The sequence below is a fragment of the Notechis scutatus genome, chromosome 9 (assembly GCF_049901735.1).
Source record: "Notechis scutatus isolate UNSWTSFEM ecotype Mainland chromosome 9, rNotScu1.2, whole genome shotgun sequence".
Lineage (NCBI taxonomy): Eukaryota > Metazoa > Chordata > Lepidosauria > Squamata > Elapidae > Notechis > Notechis scutatus.
Genome location: NC_142017.1, coordinates 20,388,466 through 20,406,991, shown reverse-complemented (window position 1 = coordinate 20,406,991; position 18,526 = coordinate 20,388,466). Strand labels below are relative to the sequence as shown.

General features: G+C 47.3%; 2 protein-coding genes across 3 annotated transcripts in view; one reads left to right on the top strand and one right to left on the bottom strand.

The window, feature by feature from the left end:
- Positions 1 to 8,170, bottom strand: part of CFDP1 (chromatin remodeling protein CFDP1) — a 32,211-nt gene extending 24,041 nt beyond the window's left edge. The window contains exons 1-4 of the mRNA XM_026680134.2: positions 8,055 to 8,170; positions 5,517 to 5,634; positions 4,024 to 4,255; positions 2,865 to 2,971 (exon numbers count right to left, since the gene is read on the bottom strand). Coding sequence (XP_026535919.1) covers positions 2,865 to 2,971; positions 4,024 to 4,255; positions 5,517 to 5,634; positions 8,055 to 8,109 — 512 coding nt within the window. The 5' untranslated portion in view covers positions 8,110 to 8,170. The remainder of the gene's footprint in view (positions 1 to 2,864; positions 2,972 to 4,023; positions 4,256 to 5,516; positions 5,635 to 8,054) is intronic.
- Positions 8,171 to 8,551: 381 nt separating this feature from the next.
- Positions 8,552 to 15,074, top strand: TMEM170A (transmembrane protein 170A). 2 transcript variants are annotated; one of them, XM_026680136.2, is made up of 3 exons: positions 8,552 to 8,874; positions 12,080 to 12,187; positions 12,381 to 15,074. In XM_026680136.2, exons 1-3 carry the CDS (start codon positions 8,742 to 8,744, stop codon positions 12,509 to 12,511), a joined length of 372 nt encoding a protein of 123 aa, XP_026535921.1. In that variant the 5' UTR covers positions 8,552 to 8,741; the 3' UTR covers positions 12,512 to 15,074. The 2 variants fall into 2 exon arrangements, with proteins under 2 accessions (XP_026535921.1, XP_026535920.1); XM_026680135.2 differs by having other exon boundaries at positions 12,017 to 12,187.
- Positions 15,075 to 18,526: the final 3,452 nt, after the last annotated feature.

The following is an 18,526-nucleotide window of genomic DNA, read 5'->3' as shown; positions in this document are numbered from 1 at the left end:
TACGTGCATTCGGGAATTTCTGGAATTTTGCTATTCAGAAAATGGAACAGCTGCCAACTGAAATAACCCAGAAGTGGTCTCTCTCCCTCTCTCTCTGTGTGTGTAGGAAATAAACCAAACGTCCAGCCATGAATGCCTGCTAAGGTCACCGTCAGAGCAGAAACAGCCTATCTCTGAATCCGAAGTACACACCCTAATTATTAGTGAGCTTCCAGACAGCTGTGGGGAAACATAATGACGACTAGTATATTTGTTTGATCCAACATGGCCCTACGCTATGTAGCCAAAATACGATTGGACTTTTGTTTTAATCTGCCCAAGAGCACATGCTCTCTGAGCAGATTAAAATGCACGACAACCACCCCCAATCAACACACACATACACACACACACAAATTACAAAGTTGCTCTAGGCATTAAAGTTTTTCCCAATTTACAGAATGAGGAATAGCTGCCAAAAGTGGCAGGCAGAAAGGTTTGACTGAACAAATCTGTACCCCTGGCTTGAATTCCAAAAAGGCAGAATGAATGTATTTTTCCTCCAGGAAACCAAAAAGCAGCAGCAAGTTTGGGGGCTTATCAAACGGTTGTGGTTGAAGAAGCAAATTAGCATTTCCTCTCTGCGAAGGAACGGATAGCCGCCAAGGAACGGGTTTGCAGACACACAGAGCACATGGTAAAAAGGTCAAGACAAAACAAAAAGCAACGGGTTAATCTCAAAAACATAATCTTTTTCCGGTTACAAGTCAGATACTGGCTTCTGAATGCCAGAATTCTACCTCGCACTATCATGGGGAATTTGTTTGAAAAGTAATTCTTGAGTTTAATAACCACATATGAGATAAAAGACTAAATAAACCATCTGTGTAAATCGATCTTTCTCATGTTGTTTTAATCCCATCTGTTTTTCCTTTCTGCGTGACCTTGTAAGGTATTTGCCTCACCCCTCCGTTTTCAGCAACCTTAACAGATTCCTGCTTTCATTTCTCCCTGAAATGCAACGATATTGCTGCATGCAACAAAATTTCATTTTAATGTATGGTGATTAATGCACATTCAAAGTGACAATAAAGTTATTCTATTCTATCTTATCCTATCCTATCCTATCCTATCCTATCCTATCCTATCCTCCTCTCCTCTATTCTATGGTATATTCTATGCTATTCTATTCTATGCTATTTTCTATTCTATTGTAGCAATCAAGGGAGGAAACACAGCGTCCCTCTATACGGCAAATGTGAGAAAGCATGGCGGGTTTATGACTTGTGGACTTCAACTCCCAGAATTCCTGAGCCAGCCCTGGCTTAGGAATTCTGGGAGTTGAAGTCCATAAAGTCATAAAGGGGCCATGCTTCCCCACCCTTGCTCTAGAAAGATGACTTTATCCCAATCCAAATCTTTTACTTAGGGAACTCTGCTTAATGCAAAACCCGATTCCACCTTCTTGTGCAAAACCTTCACTTCCCAATGCAGTTGGCCCGGTTTCCTTCCCAAACCTCTAAGGAAGAGCAACACGCCACCCTCTTTTTAGTCCCAGATCTTCCAGCTTCTCCAAGTGGTCACTGCCTCACCGAGGCTGCTCTAAATATTTCTCAGAGGTTTGGGCAGTTTTCTGGACTTTCAGCTCCTCAAACCTTGAGTGCAGCCATTTCCTTCCCAGGCCTTGGAACTGAAACCCGTGGACATTAAAGGACAATGCAGCCCTTGCCCTGAACACCAGCCCATCAGTCTGAATTACTTTTCAGCATTTCTGAAAAATGACTGGGGTTGTCCCCCAATTTCTCTTTGGGATTTCAAAGACTTTCTTTGAACTGATCACCTTAAATTCTGTTTTAAGTCCAAAAGATGTTTTTTTTCAAAAGGCAACTACACTGTTTTTTTTCCTAGAAGACGTTTTGCTTCTCATTCAAGAAGCTCTGCAAAGTTTTCAAAGAAAATGTCGAGAAAGTCCAGCTGCCTTTTTGGAAAAAGCACCTTTGGGACTTAAAACAGAATGTAAGGTGATCAGTTCGATCGAAAGGAGCTTCTTGGATGAGAAGTGAAACATCTTCAAGGAAAAGCATCTTCAAAAAAATGCTGAGAAAGTCCAGTTGCCTTTTGAAAAAGTACACTGGGGACACCAGCTTTGAGGAAACTCAGAACGACCCCATAATCCCTTGCGGGGTGGAGTCTGCGCAACTGAATGGAGCTAGCAGAGCGTTTCAGTGGCCGAATGCCCTTCCTGTCACCAATGAGGAGTTTTGTTCAGCAGATATGCTCTCAGTGTGCCCAGAGAGAGAAAGATCTGCTTCTACCTAGGATCGAATAGGACACGGTGGCTCAGTGGCTAAGACACTGAGCTTGTCGATCAGAAAGGTCAGCGGTTCGAATCCCTAGCACTCCCATTACTGTCAGAGCTTCTGCCAACCTAGCAGTTTGAAAGCATGTAAAAAAAAATGCAAGTAGAAAAGTAGGGACCCACTTTGATGGGAAGGTTACAGCGTTCCGTGCGCCTTCGGTTGGCCACATGACCATGGAGACGTCTTTGGACAGCGCTGGCTCTTCAGCTGTGTAACGGAGATGAGCATCGCCCCCTAGAGCCAGAAATGACTAGCAGGTATGTGCGAGGGGAACCTTTACCGTTACATTTATCTTAGATCGAACTCATGGTGAGGTGAGAACTCTGCCTCTAGGCCACCGTACCACTCCTATTTGCCTATTGTACGTGTATTTTAATACAACTCTGCTGTTTTACAGCCCAGTGAAATGTTTTTAAGGTCCCTGTTTTGCAGCGAAAAGCAGTTTATAACGTGGCCCTTGTCCGCTGCTTGTGAGCTGCTGTTTGAATGAGGCGGCTGAATGCAGAGGAAACAGGCCCAACTTACCTCACCTCTTCGCCAGCAAAATCAAACACTTTGGTGACGGTGATTTTGCTGCTCTCGGTTTCCTTCAGTTCCCCCTGAGACTCGCACACATTCTTCTCATCGGCTGACTAACCAAAACCGGAAAGAAAACAGAAAACAAAAAAAACCACATTTGTTTCAGCACTGGAGACACCTCAGGCGCTTTCAATGCACGCAACATACAGTATTAAATGCGTTTATAACCGTGACAGCAAACCTATGGCACGCGTTGGAAGTGGCACGCAGCGCCATCTCTCCGGGCACGCCAGCCGTCACCTGTTGCTCTTTTGGGTTCCGCTGAGCAGCTGGTCTTTTGTCTGGACGGGAGCACCAGAAACCAGAACAGCAGCTCCCTGGAGCACATGTGCACGCCAGCCAGCTGGTCTTAGTGCGCGCATGCGCATTAAAAACCGGGAGACCAGAGGGCCAGCTCGCAAGGGTGCGCTGGGAAGCTAAGCTTCCGGTTTCCGGTGCTCCTGCATCAGGGAACTATTCTTCGGTGCCAAAAAGGTTAAGCCACCACTGGTGTCAGAGTTCCGGCGATTGCCCTAATGAAATCATGAGCCTCGAGCCAAGCTTCAAAAGAACCCAAGAGATTTATTAGGAGCAACATGTTGGCATTGAGCCATACGAAGCCAACTCTGGCATGAATAATTCATGGTTACCTTGGCCCTGTTTCCCCTCTCCCTCCTGGGTGTGTCATAAATTAGATTCTCCAATGAAACACGTTCACAAGCTGGGTGTCATCAATCACGTTCTCCAATTAAGGATTTTCCTGGGCAGAAAATCTGGTAACCTAGGCTACAATCTTTGTAAGGTAAGTGTGGATTTCCTTCTCACCCCCCACCTTGTTTATGGCAACTCGAAAACAGGCATAGGAAAGTTTTACGAACTGACAACTGGTTTATAACCTTCCACTCATCTATAATGTGGTTTGCTTTGGTTTGGCTTATCTGGGCTTTATGATCCGTTGTCGGTTTAGCACAATATAGGTAGTCCTTGACTTACAGCCATTTGTTTTAGTGACTGTTTGAAGTTACAACTTATGGCCGTTTTTCACACTTAACGCCCACTGCAGCATTCCCATGGTCATGTGATGAAAATTCAGCAACTGGTGTCTGAATGGCAGTTTTCTCCTTACCGTGTGTTTCTGGTTGTGGGGAGTTTGCTCTGCGGAAACAGCTTTGGGCTTCTGGCCAACATCACTGAGAAAGCTGGCCCACAACGCCTCCTCCTTTTTCCTTTCCTCGTTTTCGTTTATGTGTGTGTTGTGACTTTCGCCCAGTTCGCTGTCCTCCTGGTCGCTTTTGTTGTCTTTCGAAGATTCTCCTTCCCCCACATCTAAGAAAAGCCCGTGTTGTTTCTTTCTTTTCCTAGGGAGAAAACGTCTGTTGTTATCAGCAAATAAATTACCATTCAAGAACCTAAAATGGCGGCCAAGGTTATTTTGGGGGTGCTTGGAAACAACCAGGAGCGTCTGCAGGGTTGGGATAAAAAAATAAAGTGAAGATGGCTGCCGGAACAGCGCGACTGAAAGGCCACCTGTGGTGGTTGTCGTGTTGATTCTTCCCCCCAAAAAAAAAAAACATCCTGTGGATGCTGCTGAGCAATCTTGTGTTAAGTAAAAGGGCAACATAACGTCTTCAAAGAAAAAACAAGGAAGTCCCGTTGCCTCTTGAAAAAGCACCTTTTGGGGCAGCCATGACCTGGAGGACTGAGAGTCTCTACAGACTTTTAGCTATACAATTTGGGATGAACACCCTTGGAATCGTGTGGGAATAAGGGATGGATTTCCAGACTACAGGAACCATTTGCACCCAGACAAACCTCCAAGTGATCTCAATGATTTTCTAAAAGAATGCAAATGACTAGCTGTCTGCAAGGAATAGAAATCCTTCCCTTCCTCACCATCCAGTCAGAGCTGAAGAAGCTTCTTGGATGAGAAGCGAAACTTCTTCCAAGAAAAACCAGAAAGTCCAGTTGCCTCCTGAGAAAGCACCTTTGGGGCAACCATGACCTGGAATGGCTGAGAATCTCTACAGACTTTTAGCTATACAATTTGGGATGAACACTCTTTGAATAGTATGGGAATAGGGAATGGATTTCCGGGGTGGGGGGTGGGGTGAGACTACAGGAACCATTTGCACCACTCAGGTGGCCCTGAGGACACAGATAAACCTCCAAGTGGCCTCAACGACCTTCTAAAGTCACTAAGTGAAGTGTTGTTAAGTCAAGGACTATCTGTATATTGGCTAACCTTGGCTACTTTAAGACATGCAGATTTCAGCTCCCAGAATTCCCCAGCCAACCATGCTGAATATAGTGCTAGTCATGCTGGTTGGGGAATTCAGGGAGTTGAAGTCTGCATGTCTTAAAGTAGCCAAGATTGGGAAACCCTGGTTTATGCTAATCCCACAGAGATAGCAGGCCTATCTCAAATCTAATCCCAAGCGTGGGAGTTTTGTGAGTTTTCATACAGCTCTTCAGCTTTCAATGGAACTGCTCTCCTCACTCATCACTTTCCACAAATAAAACACCTTATCGAAAAAAATGCAGTTTCAGGCATCGTCTCGAAAAGGGAGCAAAACAACACTTTCTTTTCTTTCTTTCCCTCTTATGCAAATGACTGCTTACCGAGGTGCGATTCCTTTAGTGTCCTTTTTGCATTTCTTCCAGTCTGGCTGCTGCTTCGGCTCCTCCACTTCCTCTTCCTTGACCAGCTCGCTGACATCATCTTCACTGTATTCTTCCCCTGCATCAACACAGCCTCAGTTACCCAAAAGGAACAGGTTGTCACTAGGAACAGGGGACGGACGGACTAGACTGTGTGTCATCCAAGCAGCCAGGCCTGTTCTGACCTAAACCCTTGTCCAGTAAAACAAACACGAACCAAAGGGAACGGAAACCTTTTAATGATTCTTATGAATCCCCGGTTAAAAGGCTGCTGCAAACTTTGATAAACACGAGCCTCGCCAAAACTGTGCAAGGCTGCCAAGAATCACAGATAAGGTTACCTAGAGATATTTTACAACACAAGAGTCTTCAAATACCAACTTAAGATACTGCAATGCCCACGAGGCTCGAGTTTCAAAACGTCTTTGCTTCCTGCAAAGAACGTCCGATTCACAGCTGGCTTTTATCTTCTTGAAGGAGGGGCCATTACCTTGTAGCCTCACTCCCGAGTCGCCCGTGCTGTTGTAGCTGCTCTTCCCTGCGAGCAGCCCTCCATGCATGCACACTTGGCACAGGCTCCTCGGGAACCTCCTCATCGCTGCTGCCAGCCCCCACAATCTCTGAAAGGCAGCAGTCCAGTCCCTAATGGTCCTGGCCCCTCATTTGAGTCCTCGCTCTCCTCAGCCATCTGCACCTCCTGCTGGCTAACCACAACAAGGCCTGAGCAAAAAGGAAGCATTGTCATCACAGGGAAAGCCGAAAGAGAATCCACCAAGGAAGCTTTTATCCTTCATCTGCCCTTGGGCAGACCGGAGATACGGTGGGTCAGCTGGGGTGCTGCAAAATGTGTGTGTGTGGGGAGAAGCTGTTTCTTGGTTTCGTTCTCCATCCTGGTCATCTAAAAATACGAAAACAGCAGCAATAAGGTTTGTTGCCGACTTGCAACAGAAGTAGCTGCTTGGGACTCCATGTCATCCTCAAAAGAACCATGGGTTTCATAGATTTAGTGGTGAATATACCTAGAAACCAGGAGACTGTGAGTTCTAGTTGCGCCTTAGGCATGAGAGCTGCTTGGGTGACTTTGGGTTAATCACCAGGAGAAGGTGAGTTCTAGTCCCGTCTTAAGCATGAAAGGACTTTCAGTCCAACCCATTTTACAAAGCTGTTGCTGGGGAAAATAAGGGGAGCAATGAATATTAGGTGTGTTTGCTGCCTTGAATTATTTACAAAAAAATAAATAAAGATAGAGTTGAAAAAAGTTCTTTCCATTATACTAATTACAGAGCAGAGTTTCTTAGCCTTGGGTCCTTGAAGATGTGTGGACTTGATCTCCCAGAATTCCCCAGCCAGCAAGAAAAACTGCGCTAGACAGATTGCACCAACACTCCTGCCTCATCAGACTCAGTTTAAGATAGCAGAAATCTTAATTCAATTCCCCAAGAAATGCAACGTACCTCCTAAGACAGAGGTCTCCAAACTTGGCAACTTTAAGACTTGTGGACTTCAACTGGAGCTGGCTGGAGAATTCTGGGAGTTGAAGTCCACAAGTCTTAAGGTTGCGACGTTTGGAGACCTTTGTCCTAAGATTACAATTTAGGATAGGACTGAAATGGGAGGACTGTACAAATGCCAGAGGCATCCTGGATGGAAAAAAAAATGGAACTACAAATAAAATAAGTAAAGAAGGCTGAAGGGAGAGACTTTCCATTCAGGAGTCCCAGTTCATGACAGCGCTAATAAAAGGCTGCCATAAAGTTTGAGGAAGGAAAATCCAAGGAAGGCTCCATCTCCCGCTTTTAGGATTCACGTTGGGCGCAAAGGTAGGGTTGATCCTGTGAGAGTAAGCCATTTATCTTGGATGGGAGACCCCCAGGAAACCCCCAAAGAAAAGATCAGAAAAAAGGACTGGGAAATCTCCATCCCAAAGCAAGCAGCCTCACCAGAGGTTTGGCTGCAAGGAGCTTTTACCTTTCCAGGGCAGTTAGGAGGGAAAGGAGCCAGCGGTCCTTGCAAAGTCTACTCCAGAGTTTCTCAAACTTGGCTGCTTTAAGGCAGGGGACTTCAACTCCCAGAATTCCCAGCTCAGCAAAGCCTGTCAAGGCTTTGCTCTGGGCTGGCCGGGGAATTCTGGGAGTTGAAGTTCGCGGATCTATTATTATTCCACGCGGCCGATCCGGGATTTGCCGGTTCTCCAAGCTACTCAAAATTTCCGCTACCTGCGAGCAGAAACGGGTCTGCAACCCAACGCCTTCCCTTTTTAGGGTGGTACAACCCGCGCCATCCCGTCCTCCCCCCCCATCCAACAACCCGCGTTGGACTCGCCCACCCGAAACGGTGCCGGGCTACTGTCACGTGACGCCCTCAGCGCGTAGCCCGGATGTTGGGAGCCGCCGGACAGAGGCCTTGACCCGAAGGCCTCGCCGCCTGGTCCCGCCTGCCCAAACCGCCCGCCCGCGGCTCGCCGCGCGCTCTCTCCGAGGCCGGGGTGTATGTCCTCACCTGAGGGCAGGTAATCCTCGTCTTCCCCCGACGAAAAATCCTCCGAATCCGACATGGCTCTTTCGGCGCGACTCCGACCTCACATATCAAGACCCCCGTCTTGAGGCGACAACCCGGAAGCACACGCCTCCCCTGGGGGGGGGGAATGTCGTCTTTGCCGGAAGTACCCCTGGAGCTACAGAACAAGCCTGTGGAAGACCGTCCTGCGTCTTTGGTGAAGTGGAAGAGTTGAATATTTGACCGATCCAGGCGTCAATATTCGAGACTGGGATAAATACGCGCCATAGATCGGTCAAACCTCCCGGGGGTGGGAAAAGAGGCGCTGGAAAAAAAAAGAGAGTGAGATTGGGCTTCTTGAGGCCCAGAAAGCCTGGAATGATTCGGATGGCAAAGGCTACGAGAGCCGCGCGGGCCTTTGCGGGTTAACGAACGTTATTGCGAGCGACCTTCCAGCCGTCGGTGAATTAGCCGCTCCCGGCGCCCGTCTCCAAGAGCAAGAAGGGCCTTCTGGGAAGTGTAGTTTTCCAAGGGGGGGCGGGGCGGAGAGAAAGTTTAAAAACAAAAAACCATAGAACGCCACGATCTAGAGCGGCCGGAAAGCGGCCCTGCTGGAAGTGCGCCTGGCGCCGCTCTGGGCGCCGCTCCTCTCTGGATCCGGCAACGGGATGCCGCGGCTGAGGCGGCGGGATGGCGGAAGGCGGCGGGGCGTCTCCGCCGGACTCCGGCGGCCTCTTGCAGCAGATCTTGAGCCTCCGCTTGATCCCGCGGGTGGGCAACGCCACCAGCCCGGCCTGCGTCGCCGCGCTCTGCCACTTCACAGGTGAGGAGGAGCCGTCGAGAGACTGGGACTACAACGCCCACCATCCCCTCCCGGAGGGGAGCCCTGGAGAGGCACCTGCTCCTCGGCTCGTATCAGAAGGGGGGAACCTGAGACCTTCACCGGGGGTGGGGAGGTCTTTCCCGCTGGGAGGGTGGGGGGAACCCGTCCACCCACCCCCTGTCAGCGGGGAATCATGGGTGTTGGAGTTCTGTGGGGTGGGGAAGCGAGGGGGGGGGTGTTCCAGGCGACCCATCACGGGAACCTCAATATCAGATCTTACCCGGGGCTTTCAGTGTCTCTTGGGTTTTTTTGGGGGTGGGGCAGTTTTCAAAAGTAACAGCTGCTTCAATTCCCCCCATTTCTGCCCTTTTGGCCCCGCCCCCACGCACTGCCCTGCCCCCACCTGGTCTTCGCCCCCGCCCCCCAGCTAGACTTAGCCCTCTTCCTGGCCTCACCTAGAGAGGTAGCTGCCACCTGCCCAACCTTCCTGGAGCCCTGCCAGCCTTGTCTTGTCCACCGTCCCAACTCGGTCTACTCACCGGAATAAAAATGTAAATGGTCGATAAACTTAAACCTATATTTATTTTATTGGCTCTTCCAACAAAATTGGTGTTATTTAATAAAATAACACCAACTAATTAAAAAAATGCAGTAAAATGTAATAAACATGTTGCTGTATTTCTATGATGCAAGGTGCATTGAAAGGTTAACATACACAGATCAGTGGTGGGATTCAAATTTTTTTTACTACCGGTTCTGTGGGTGTGGCTTGGTGGGCGTGGCATGGCTTGGTGGGCGTGGCAGGGGAAGGATATACTGCAAAATCCTCGTTCCTTCCCCACCCCACTAACCTGCTTTCCAGCTCCGTTCACCTGTGCAGGGCAACCAAAGAAAGCCCAGCCGATCAGCTGGGACTCAATGGGAGGCAGAGAAGGGATGGGGTTGGCGGGGCCAGTCAGAGGCGGTATTTGTCGGTTCTCCAAACTACGCAAAATTTCTGCTACTGGTTCTCCAGAACTGGTCAGAACCGGCTGAATCCCACCTCTGACACAGATTACTGTAGTATGGGGTCCACAGGCCCACGCGTTAAGACAGCCCTGCCCAGGCCCATGGTTAGGGATGGTTAGGTAAAAGTACCCTTTACTATTTACTAGAAGTATCTATTAGCAGGACTACCAGATTCTGGAACAGCTTTGTTCCGCCTAGGCCATTCATCCCTCTGGTAAACTCAAAAGATTCATTGTTCTCACCATGTACATCCCTACATCCAGATTAGACTGTGTTGTTTCTCTCCGTCATATATGTGGGCATGTGCATAATTTTTGTATTTATTTTGTCATGTTTACGTGGTGTATATTGGAGGTGGTGACCCTTTGAGAGCTGTATGGAACGGAATTTTATTTTAATGTATGCCGATTAGTGGACATTCAAAGTGACTATAAAGTTAGTCTAAGTCTCCTAAAGTCAAGAGGTTTCAGAAGAAGCAAAGCTGGATCTGGGGTTTTTGCGCCCAAAGCATCTGGTTAACTTTTCCCTTGTTCTGTCCTTCCCCATGAGTGTCCAATTAGGTCAGGGGTCCCCAAACTTGGCAACTTTAAGACTTGTGGACTTCAACTCCCAGAATTCTCCAGCCAGCTCTGCTGGCTGGAGAATTCTGGGAGTTGAAGTCCACAAGTCTTAAAGTTGCCAAGTTTGGAGACCTCTGAATAAGGTGCTAACAAATTGTTTGGGTAACAGTCCCTGTCTTCATAGGCTGGATGGTTCTGCATTCCTTCGTGTGACATTCCCCTCCACCGCCACCACAATATGGCAGGCTGACAGCAAACAATGCATAGCATAGCTGAATGGCAGTCCTGACATCCTTCCACTCCTCACCCCAGCAACCTTCAGGTTGGGCCGTAGCAGTCGCTTACCTGTCCGCGGAGGACTTGCTGCTTCCTGCCGACTTCCCCATTGACTTTGTGGAAAGCCAGCCGGAAGTCAGCCGCTCCTCACTTAATGACCCACAAGCTTTGCTTAATGATGGTACCTGGGCCTGCCAGGTTTGCCATCGCTGAGCAGAGCTCAGTAACCACGTTACTTAAGTGATGGAAATTTCAGCCCCGATGACCCTTGTCAAACTGAGGAATACCTGTACCCTGAAGTGGCTCACTAAAGGTGAGGTACCAGGAAAGATGTACAGGTAGTTTTCAACATATGAGCTTAATGGAGCCTCTGCCCATTACGGCTGTAAGTCGTGACAGTCATAAAATAGATCTGTTACTGACCCGATTTTACAGCTTTTTTACAGCGGTCATTAAGCAAATGCAGCAATGGTTAACAGATAATCAGAGTTGGAAGGGACCTTATAGGTCATCTAGTCCAACCCCCCGCCCAAGCGGGAGACCCTATACCATTTCTGACAGATGGCAGTCTGGTCTCTTCTTGAAAGCCTCCAGGGATGAAGCTCCCACAACTTCTGAGGGCAACTTCTGTTCCATGGGTTGATTGTTCTCATTGTCAGAAAGTTTCTCCTTATTTCCAGGTTGAATCTCTCCTTATTCAGTTCCCATCCGTTGTTCCTTGTCTGGCCTTCAGGTGTTTTGGAAAATAGCTTGACCCCTTCCTCCTCTCTGTGGCAGCCCCTCAAATATTGGACGAATGTTCTCCTGTCTCCCCTGGTCCTTCTCTTCATTAGACTAGCCAAGCACAGTTAAATGACCCCGTGGTTTCCTATGGGTCTGCTTTTACCGAAAATCAAAAGAGCCAGTTTTCAGAAAAACGGGCATAAAATGTAATAACGTGACCACAAGGATGCCGCAAAGGGCCTGTACATGCTGGCTGGGGAATTCTGGGAGTTGAAGTTCACCCATCTTGAAGTTGCCAAGGTTGGGAGACACTGGTCTAACCTGACTAAAATGTGGAATGCCCCCCGAGTGAATCTCTTCCATCTGGGAAAAGCTGCACCTTCTGGAATTCCCGGCTCTTCTGGAAGAAGCTGTCAGTTTCTGGAGGCCCCACCTAAGAAAGCCTTAATTAGGTCGCCACTCTGGAGAAATGCCTTGACCTTTGCTATGGGGAGAGCAACCTCTGGAGGGGTTATTGGTGGAAGCCATTCCAAGGTTGTTGTTCTGAGCTGCTCTTCCCTCCTCTCCCGCTGCAGAGATGTGGTATGGAATCTTCCTGTGGGCACTGGTATCGTCTCTCTTCTTCCACATTCCTGCAGGACTACTGGCTCTCTTCACTCTCCGGAGGCACCGATACGGCCGGTTCATGCCAGTCAGCATCTTCCTGATGGGCCTCGTTGGGCCGTTAGCTGCCGGGACCCTAACAAGTAGGTTGATTCTGGCAGAATTTGTTGGGTTAGAGTTCTGGATCCTGGCAGGGGAAAGGCCTGGTGTACACATCACCCGTTAGGATCCTAGGCCAAGAACGGCCTGTCTTTGGGAACAGGGAGAAATCCCCCCAGAGGTGTGTGGCAGCCCAGTGAAAGTGTTATTTTCCCTCCCCCCCCCCTTCCTGTATAGGTGCTGCGATTGCTGGAGTCTACCGAGCTGCCGGGAAGAAGATGATCCCCTTTGAGGCTCTGACTTGGGGAGTGGGACAGACCTTCTGTGTGGTGATCATTTCCTTCTTACGGGTTTTGGCTACTCTTTAGCCCCCTTTACCCGCTCGGTCCCAGAAGGCCACCGGAGGAGCGTCGCTTGGGAATCACGGAGGTTCAGAAGCGTGAGAAATCACCACCAAAATAGTTTTGTGCAATACCTTTGGAAAGAAAAGAGAGCTTTGCCACAGCTTCGCTTCGCTTGAGGCCGACTTGTTGAGAAGAAGCCTTGCGCTGGATTGAGGGGCAAGGGGGTCTCCCCGAAGGACCTCCCCTCATCTGAACTCCCCTCAGCCAAAGTCAAGAGAGTGGTGGGTCCTTCTATGCATCATCCTCACCCCAGCACTGACTTGGCTGCTTTCAATGTCCGCACTGTGATATTATTGCCTGGGGCTAAGATGACCCACAAGGAAATGTGAAAATGTTCGCACTCCCCGCTGCTGTTCGGGCGCCGGGTCTGAAAGGAAAAGCGATTCTGTGTTTATGATTGGTGACATTTTTGTAACCTGAAGTGCCAACTTGAGTGTTTCTGGTTTTTTTGTTTTTAAAAGTAATTGATATCTGGTTTAGGTTGGGGGAGTGACGGCGATTGGAATCCCAGAGAACAAAAGAATGGGCAAACTGTTCTCGGTGTTACCTGAGTGGGGTAACTCTGGTAACCCCGCTGGGGATGGGTCAAGAGGCTTCACCCTGATGGCTTGAAGCCTTTCCTAGGGAAGATTGGGAAGGGGAGGCAGCTGCAACAACCTGACCCCCGATGGGAAGCGTTCGGTCGAGTCCAAGAAGGAAAACTCTTTACTGCTACCTCAAGCGCGCAGGATGTATTTAAATTGTAATTTTGCTGGCAGGTGGTTTACTGCAGGGGACAGAGGAGTGGAGGCAAGGAAATGGAAATGCAGTTGGAAACCTGGGATGCTCTCTCTTAATTCGCATCCGATGGACTCACAGAGAAAGCATTGCAAACGTACAAGAGCATCACCCTTTATTGCCGGGTGGGTTCGAAGGAAGGAAGGAAGAAGTGGGCTGCACTTTTGGACATGCTTGCCTAGGAAATGCTCCGTTCCCTGCAGGCAAGAGGCTCAGACTGTTTTGGGACCCTCACAAGTGCCTGGGCAACCTTGCCCTCCCTCCTGGGAACAATCTTGCAACCCATCAGTGCCCTTTCTCAGTGGCAGCCGTGCACGGCTGCCCAGGAGCTCACCAGTCTGCCTCATGGAGGCAGATCCCAGTGTATTTTCCCCTGACAGGATTCATTTGCAGGGAGGGCGGGAGGACATGGCCTTTAGCACTCAATTAGACTTCCTCATTTATCAGGAATTTGACCCCATCCCTCTCTCTCTCTCTCCCTCCCCGTAAGGTCCTGTCTCTGCACCCCACTCCTTCCCACTGATTATCAGGGTGTCTTCTGAAACCCATTTTCCTCTCAGCTGGATTAATCCTTTTTTTAAAGAAATAAGTGCTCTGGGTCACAAGCAGGCCACCTGTAAGCAGGTTCCCCCACCCTCCATTTTTATCACTGTGAAGGATTCCCTCAATTGCCCTGGTCAAAAATGAGGTGTGTGCTTTTTTTCCCGCTTTACGAAAGACGCACCTGCCAAAAATGTGGTTTGTATCTTAACACAGGCTTAACCCACCTGAAAAGCACACACACCCCGGGGAAGGTTGCCTCTGCCCACAGGTGGTGGGGCTCTTCCTGCTTTGCTATATTCCCATTTATTGTGTCCCCCCCCCCCTAATTTAAGTGCATCTTACGGCTCTCGAAAGGTTGCCCATCACTACGTTTTAAGAGGTAAAAGGCTTCAAATGTGTGATTGTTCTCATTTTTAATGTATTGATCATGATTAAGTGGCCAGAATCTCAGAAAACATGGTGATCATTTCGAACACCTGTCGCTTTTCGAGGCGTTCTGGAACTGGTTTGAATGGGATCCCTCCAGGACGATCTTCTTTCCTCTGGCAAATTGCTCTCTCAGCTCTCGTACTTTATACTTTCACATTAGTTTTGCCTGGCCTTTCTAACTGAGGCTTGAGGAGGTTAAAATGTCCTTTTCCCCCCAGCCTCCTGAATTCACTTGTTTGTTTGCACTCGGCGGGTTTAGCGAGCACAAAAGGATCAACCAAGTCAGAAAGAATTAAATCCGCAATCTCCTTATTACCCAGCAGCAGGGAGCTTGGTGAAACTTGAAAAAAAGACAACCGAATTTCTTACTCGTCCGAATTTAAGAACAGGACTGGCTGTTTTGTTCGCTGCCTTTACCAAATATGTACATTCGCAAACATGAACACGTTGACTTGCAACGGGAAGAGGAGGAGGGTCACCCCACCTTCGTGCAGGGGTTTGTTAGGAGCCCCCCCACAAACTGGGTTGAAAGGAGGGGCTGATGGACTCCTCCCTTGCTGCAAATTCTTCCTTTGCAAACCTGCCAGAGTGCACCTGTCTTCTTGTCAGCAAATGCCCACTGGGTTTGCATGCCCCTGACCCCTGCAGCAAATGCAAACCAATTTTGTACAGAGGGAGACTTAAGCCTCCCAATACCGGTTTTTATTTTTCTATTGACATTTCTGATTCTAGCATTGGTATTTTAGCTAATAAAATCCCAGCTAAGTCTTGTGAACAAGGAGTGCTTTTGTATCTCATGATTTTGGGGCTGTGGGATTTGGGGTAGGGGTTGATTTGGAAGAGTGTTTGCTTTCCTGCTGGCTGGGGACTTCTGGGAGTTGAAATCTCCAAGTCTTAAAATTGGACACCCTCTGATTGACAGCGTTGGCCAGCACTTGTACCATCACAAATGCAATTTATTTCAAAAAGGGGAATTACAAAAGGATTAGAAGATTAAAAAGATAAATGTAGCACGAGTATCTAATGAGTGCTTGGGAAAAAAAATAAGTGCATGCTTTTTAAGCCAAGCTCACCTCGGATAACTCCGGTTTCCTTGGCAATATTTCCAAAATTGTCTGCTGCCTTTAGGGATTTATCTTTTTTTAAACTTAACTTGGGAGTCCAGCCAAGATCAGAGGAGAGCTGCCAATGGTTTGATTAAAGTTCAGGATCCCCCAAATACTCCATGGTGAACTCTTCACTTATGGCACTTGCCAGCTTATCCGAGGTGACACTGATTGGCCCTTTGGCGGTTGGGAAGGAGTTTTCTCCAAGAATAGATGGAATATTTGTTTTTGTCCTGCTCCGGATATCTAGCAGGGGTTACTTGCTCGGTGCTGGCCAATACAGCAATAGTAATATTTGCGGGGGGTAATTTTAAATAATTACTGTAGTGCCTGCTTTTTCCATTGTTGGGTTAATATATGCTTGGAGCTATTTATAAGTGTATTTATATGGTAAGGAGCTTCTGTGGTGCAGTGGTTAGAGTGCAGTTCTGCAAGCTACTTCTGCTGGAGCCTGCTGCCTACAATTTGGCAGTTCAAATCCCACCAGACTCCAGGTTGGCTCAGCCTTCCATCCTTCTGAGGAGGGTAAAATGAGGAGCCAGATTGTTGGGGGCAACAGGCTGACTCTGTAAACCGCTTAGAGAGGGCTATAAAAGCACTGTAAAGCAGTATAGAAGTCTAAATGCTATTGCTATTCCTTCCTTCCTTCCCTCCCTCCCTCCCTCCCTTTTCATTCCTTCTTTCCTCCCTCTCTCCTTTCCTCCCTCCCTTTTCTTTCCTCCCTCTCTCCTTCCCTCCATTCCTTCTTTCCTCCCTCCCTCTTCCTTCCATCTTATTGAGGTGGGTAAAATGAGGACCCAGATTGTTGGGGGCCAGAGGCTGACTCTGTAAACTGCCTAGGCTGTAAAGCACTATAAAGCAGTGTATAAGTCTTATTGCTATTGCTATACTGTAAATGTAAAGCAGATTACAGGTAGTCCTTGACTTACCACAATTGAGCCCAACATTTCTGTTCTGAAGGGAGACATTTGTGAAGTGAGTTTTGACCCATTTTACGACCTTTTTTGACAGTTAAGTGAATCACTGCAGGGGTTAAATTGGTCACATGTGTTAAGTGAATCTGGCTTCCACCCTTGAATTTGTCAGAAGGTCGCAAAAGGTGATCATGTGACTCCAGGACACTGCAACCGTCATAAATATGAGCCTGTTGCCAAGCGTCTGCATTCTGATCATATAACCATGGGGATGCTGAAATGCTTGTGACAAGTGGTTGTAAGTCTGATTCCAAAGGGAAGTGCAAATATTGCATCTCTTTGCTGCTCTGAAATGATCTAGTTTTTCCCCAGGCAGGCATATAAAGAAAAAACAACAACCAAGGATTCTGACACTTTGATTTTTCTTATACACTTGTTAACCATGTTGCAATTAAGGCTACATTAAAGATTTAACTTCAGAGATACTTAGAAGTATAGAAACAAAAATATGTCAAGAAGGAAATTACGAGGAAAAAAGAAGCGGAAGTGACAAGTCAATAATTCATGGTTAGAGACTGGAGCCTGCATTATTTAATCTGCTAATTGGTTGCTGTTTAGATTTGCTCTTTGTAACCATGTGTTAACATGCTGCTTATTAATAATGCATTTTATGCAGCTGGGAGACTTATGATATATACATACAAAGGGAGCTTTTTGAGGAACATTAAAGAATCATTTCAAGAGATCAACTTGCACTGCAATGGGAGAAGTTTACTTTAAAAAAGCACCACCAAAGATCAGGTTTCTCTTGACATCACTGGATGGAAATCTCTTCACTCTTACTAGTCTGGTGGCCAGTATAAAACTTATTGTTGGAATAAAATAAAAAGGGCGCTGAAACAGTAAGCAAAATTCCAAAGTCCTCAATTTTATGGCTGAGTCTACACTTTTGGTTGTGTGACAGTCATAAAGGGGGTCAAACACATGAGTGTACCCAATTTTATGACTTTTTTGTGGTTAAAAAAAGGGGTTATGGGGTGGATTTTATTTTATTTTTGGAAAACCAGATGTAAACACATCAAAAATTGCACTCACACAGCAGTCAGATGCTACAAATGGCCAAGATGCAGTTATGGGGGAACGCCACAGGTAGACACTAGGACTTCAAATCTGGGTCATAAAGTCCCTTTTTCGGGATTCCCCGTAACTTTAAAAGGTTCCTAAGCAACTGGTTTTAAATTAAGGACTCTGTATACCTAAAGTCACAGCAGTGGGCCTCCAAGCTTGCAGCCCGTCTTTTGGAGTCCAAAATAATTTTCGCCCCCTTATAATTTATTAGACAGTTCAAATTATTGCAGAACGCCCTTCATTCCCATTGCTAGCAAAATCATGCTTAGACTTGAGCCTCACATGGGAGGGAAGGCAGATATTCAAGTTGGCTTTAGAAAAGGCCAGGAAACACATTTTTTTTTTTTTTTGGATGCACACCGAATCATTCTTAGGGTCTAAGGACCCTAAGCAAGATAGACAAGAACTGGTTGAATTAGTGAAATTCTGTTGACTTCACCTTGGAAGATGGGAATGTATGGACCTGTGGCGACCGATGTTGGCAACGACCTGGCCTCACTCTTTGGAAGCCTTGTCCACCTTCTTTCATCTGGAATGTGATTTCCTGACCTATATATGGGTTTCATGCGAGGACAACGAAATGTGGGGTTCTCCGTTTTCTTAACTCTTCCACACTTGTGATGGCCAACACACTGGAAGGCCTTTCTATATTCAAAGATAGTGGGGTTTTTTTTGGTATTTGTTGGCTTTTTCAATTATTTAGTGACTATCAGAAATAATGTTTTTGTTTCCTGGCCTTTTCAACCTGAATATCTGCCCCTGCCCTCCTCCCATGTGGGGCTCTAAGCTGAGCATTATTTTGCTAGCAATGGAAATGAAGGACGTTCTGCAATCATTTGAACCCTCTAATAAATTAACCTCCTTTGGTATGTAGACTGATCCCTTACAATCTGCCATAATCAATCAGCCAGCCAGCCAGCCAACTTGCTGCTCTAATGCTGTATAATCCCCGGTCAATAGGCGTCAAGCTCCAGATTGTATAAGAGCCATGAAACAGTTTCAGATCAAACTTTTTATTACACTCACTTCTGAGACAGTATTTCCAGCAATCTGGACTCTCAAACTTTCTTTAAAAAAACAAC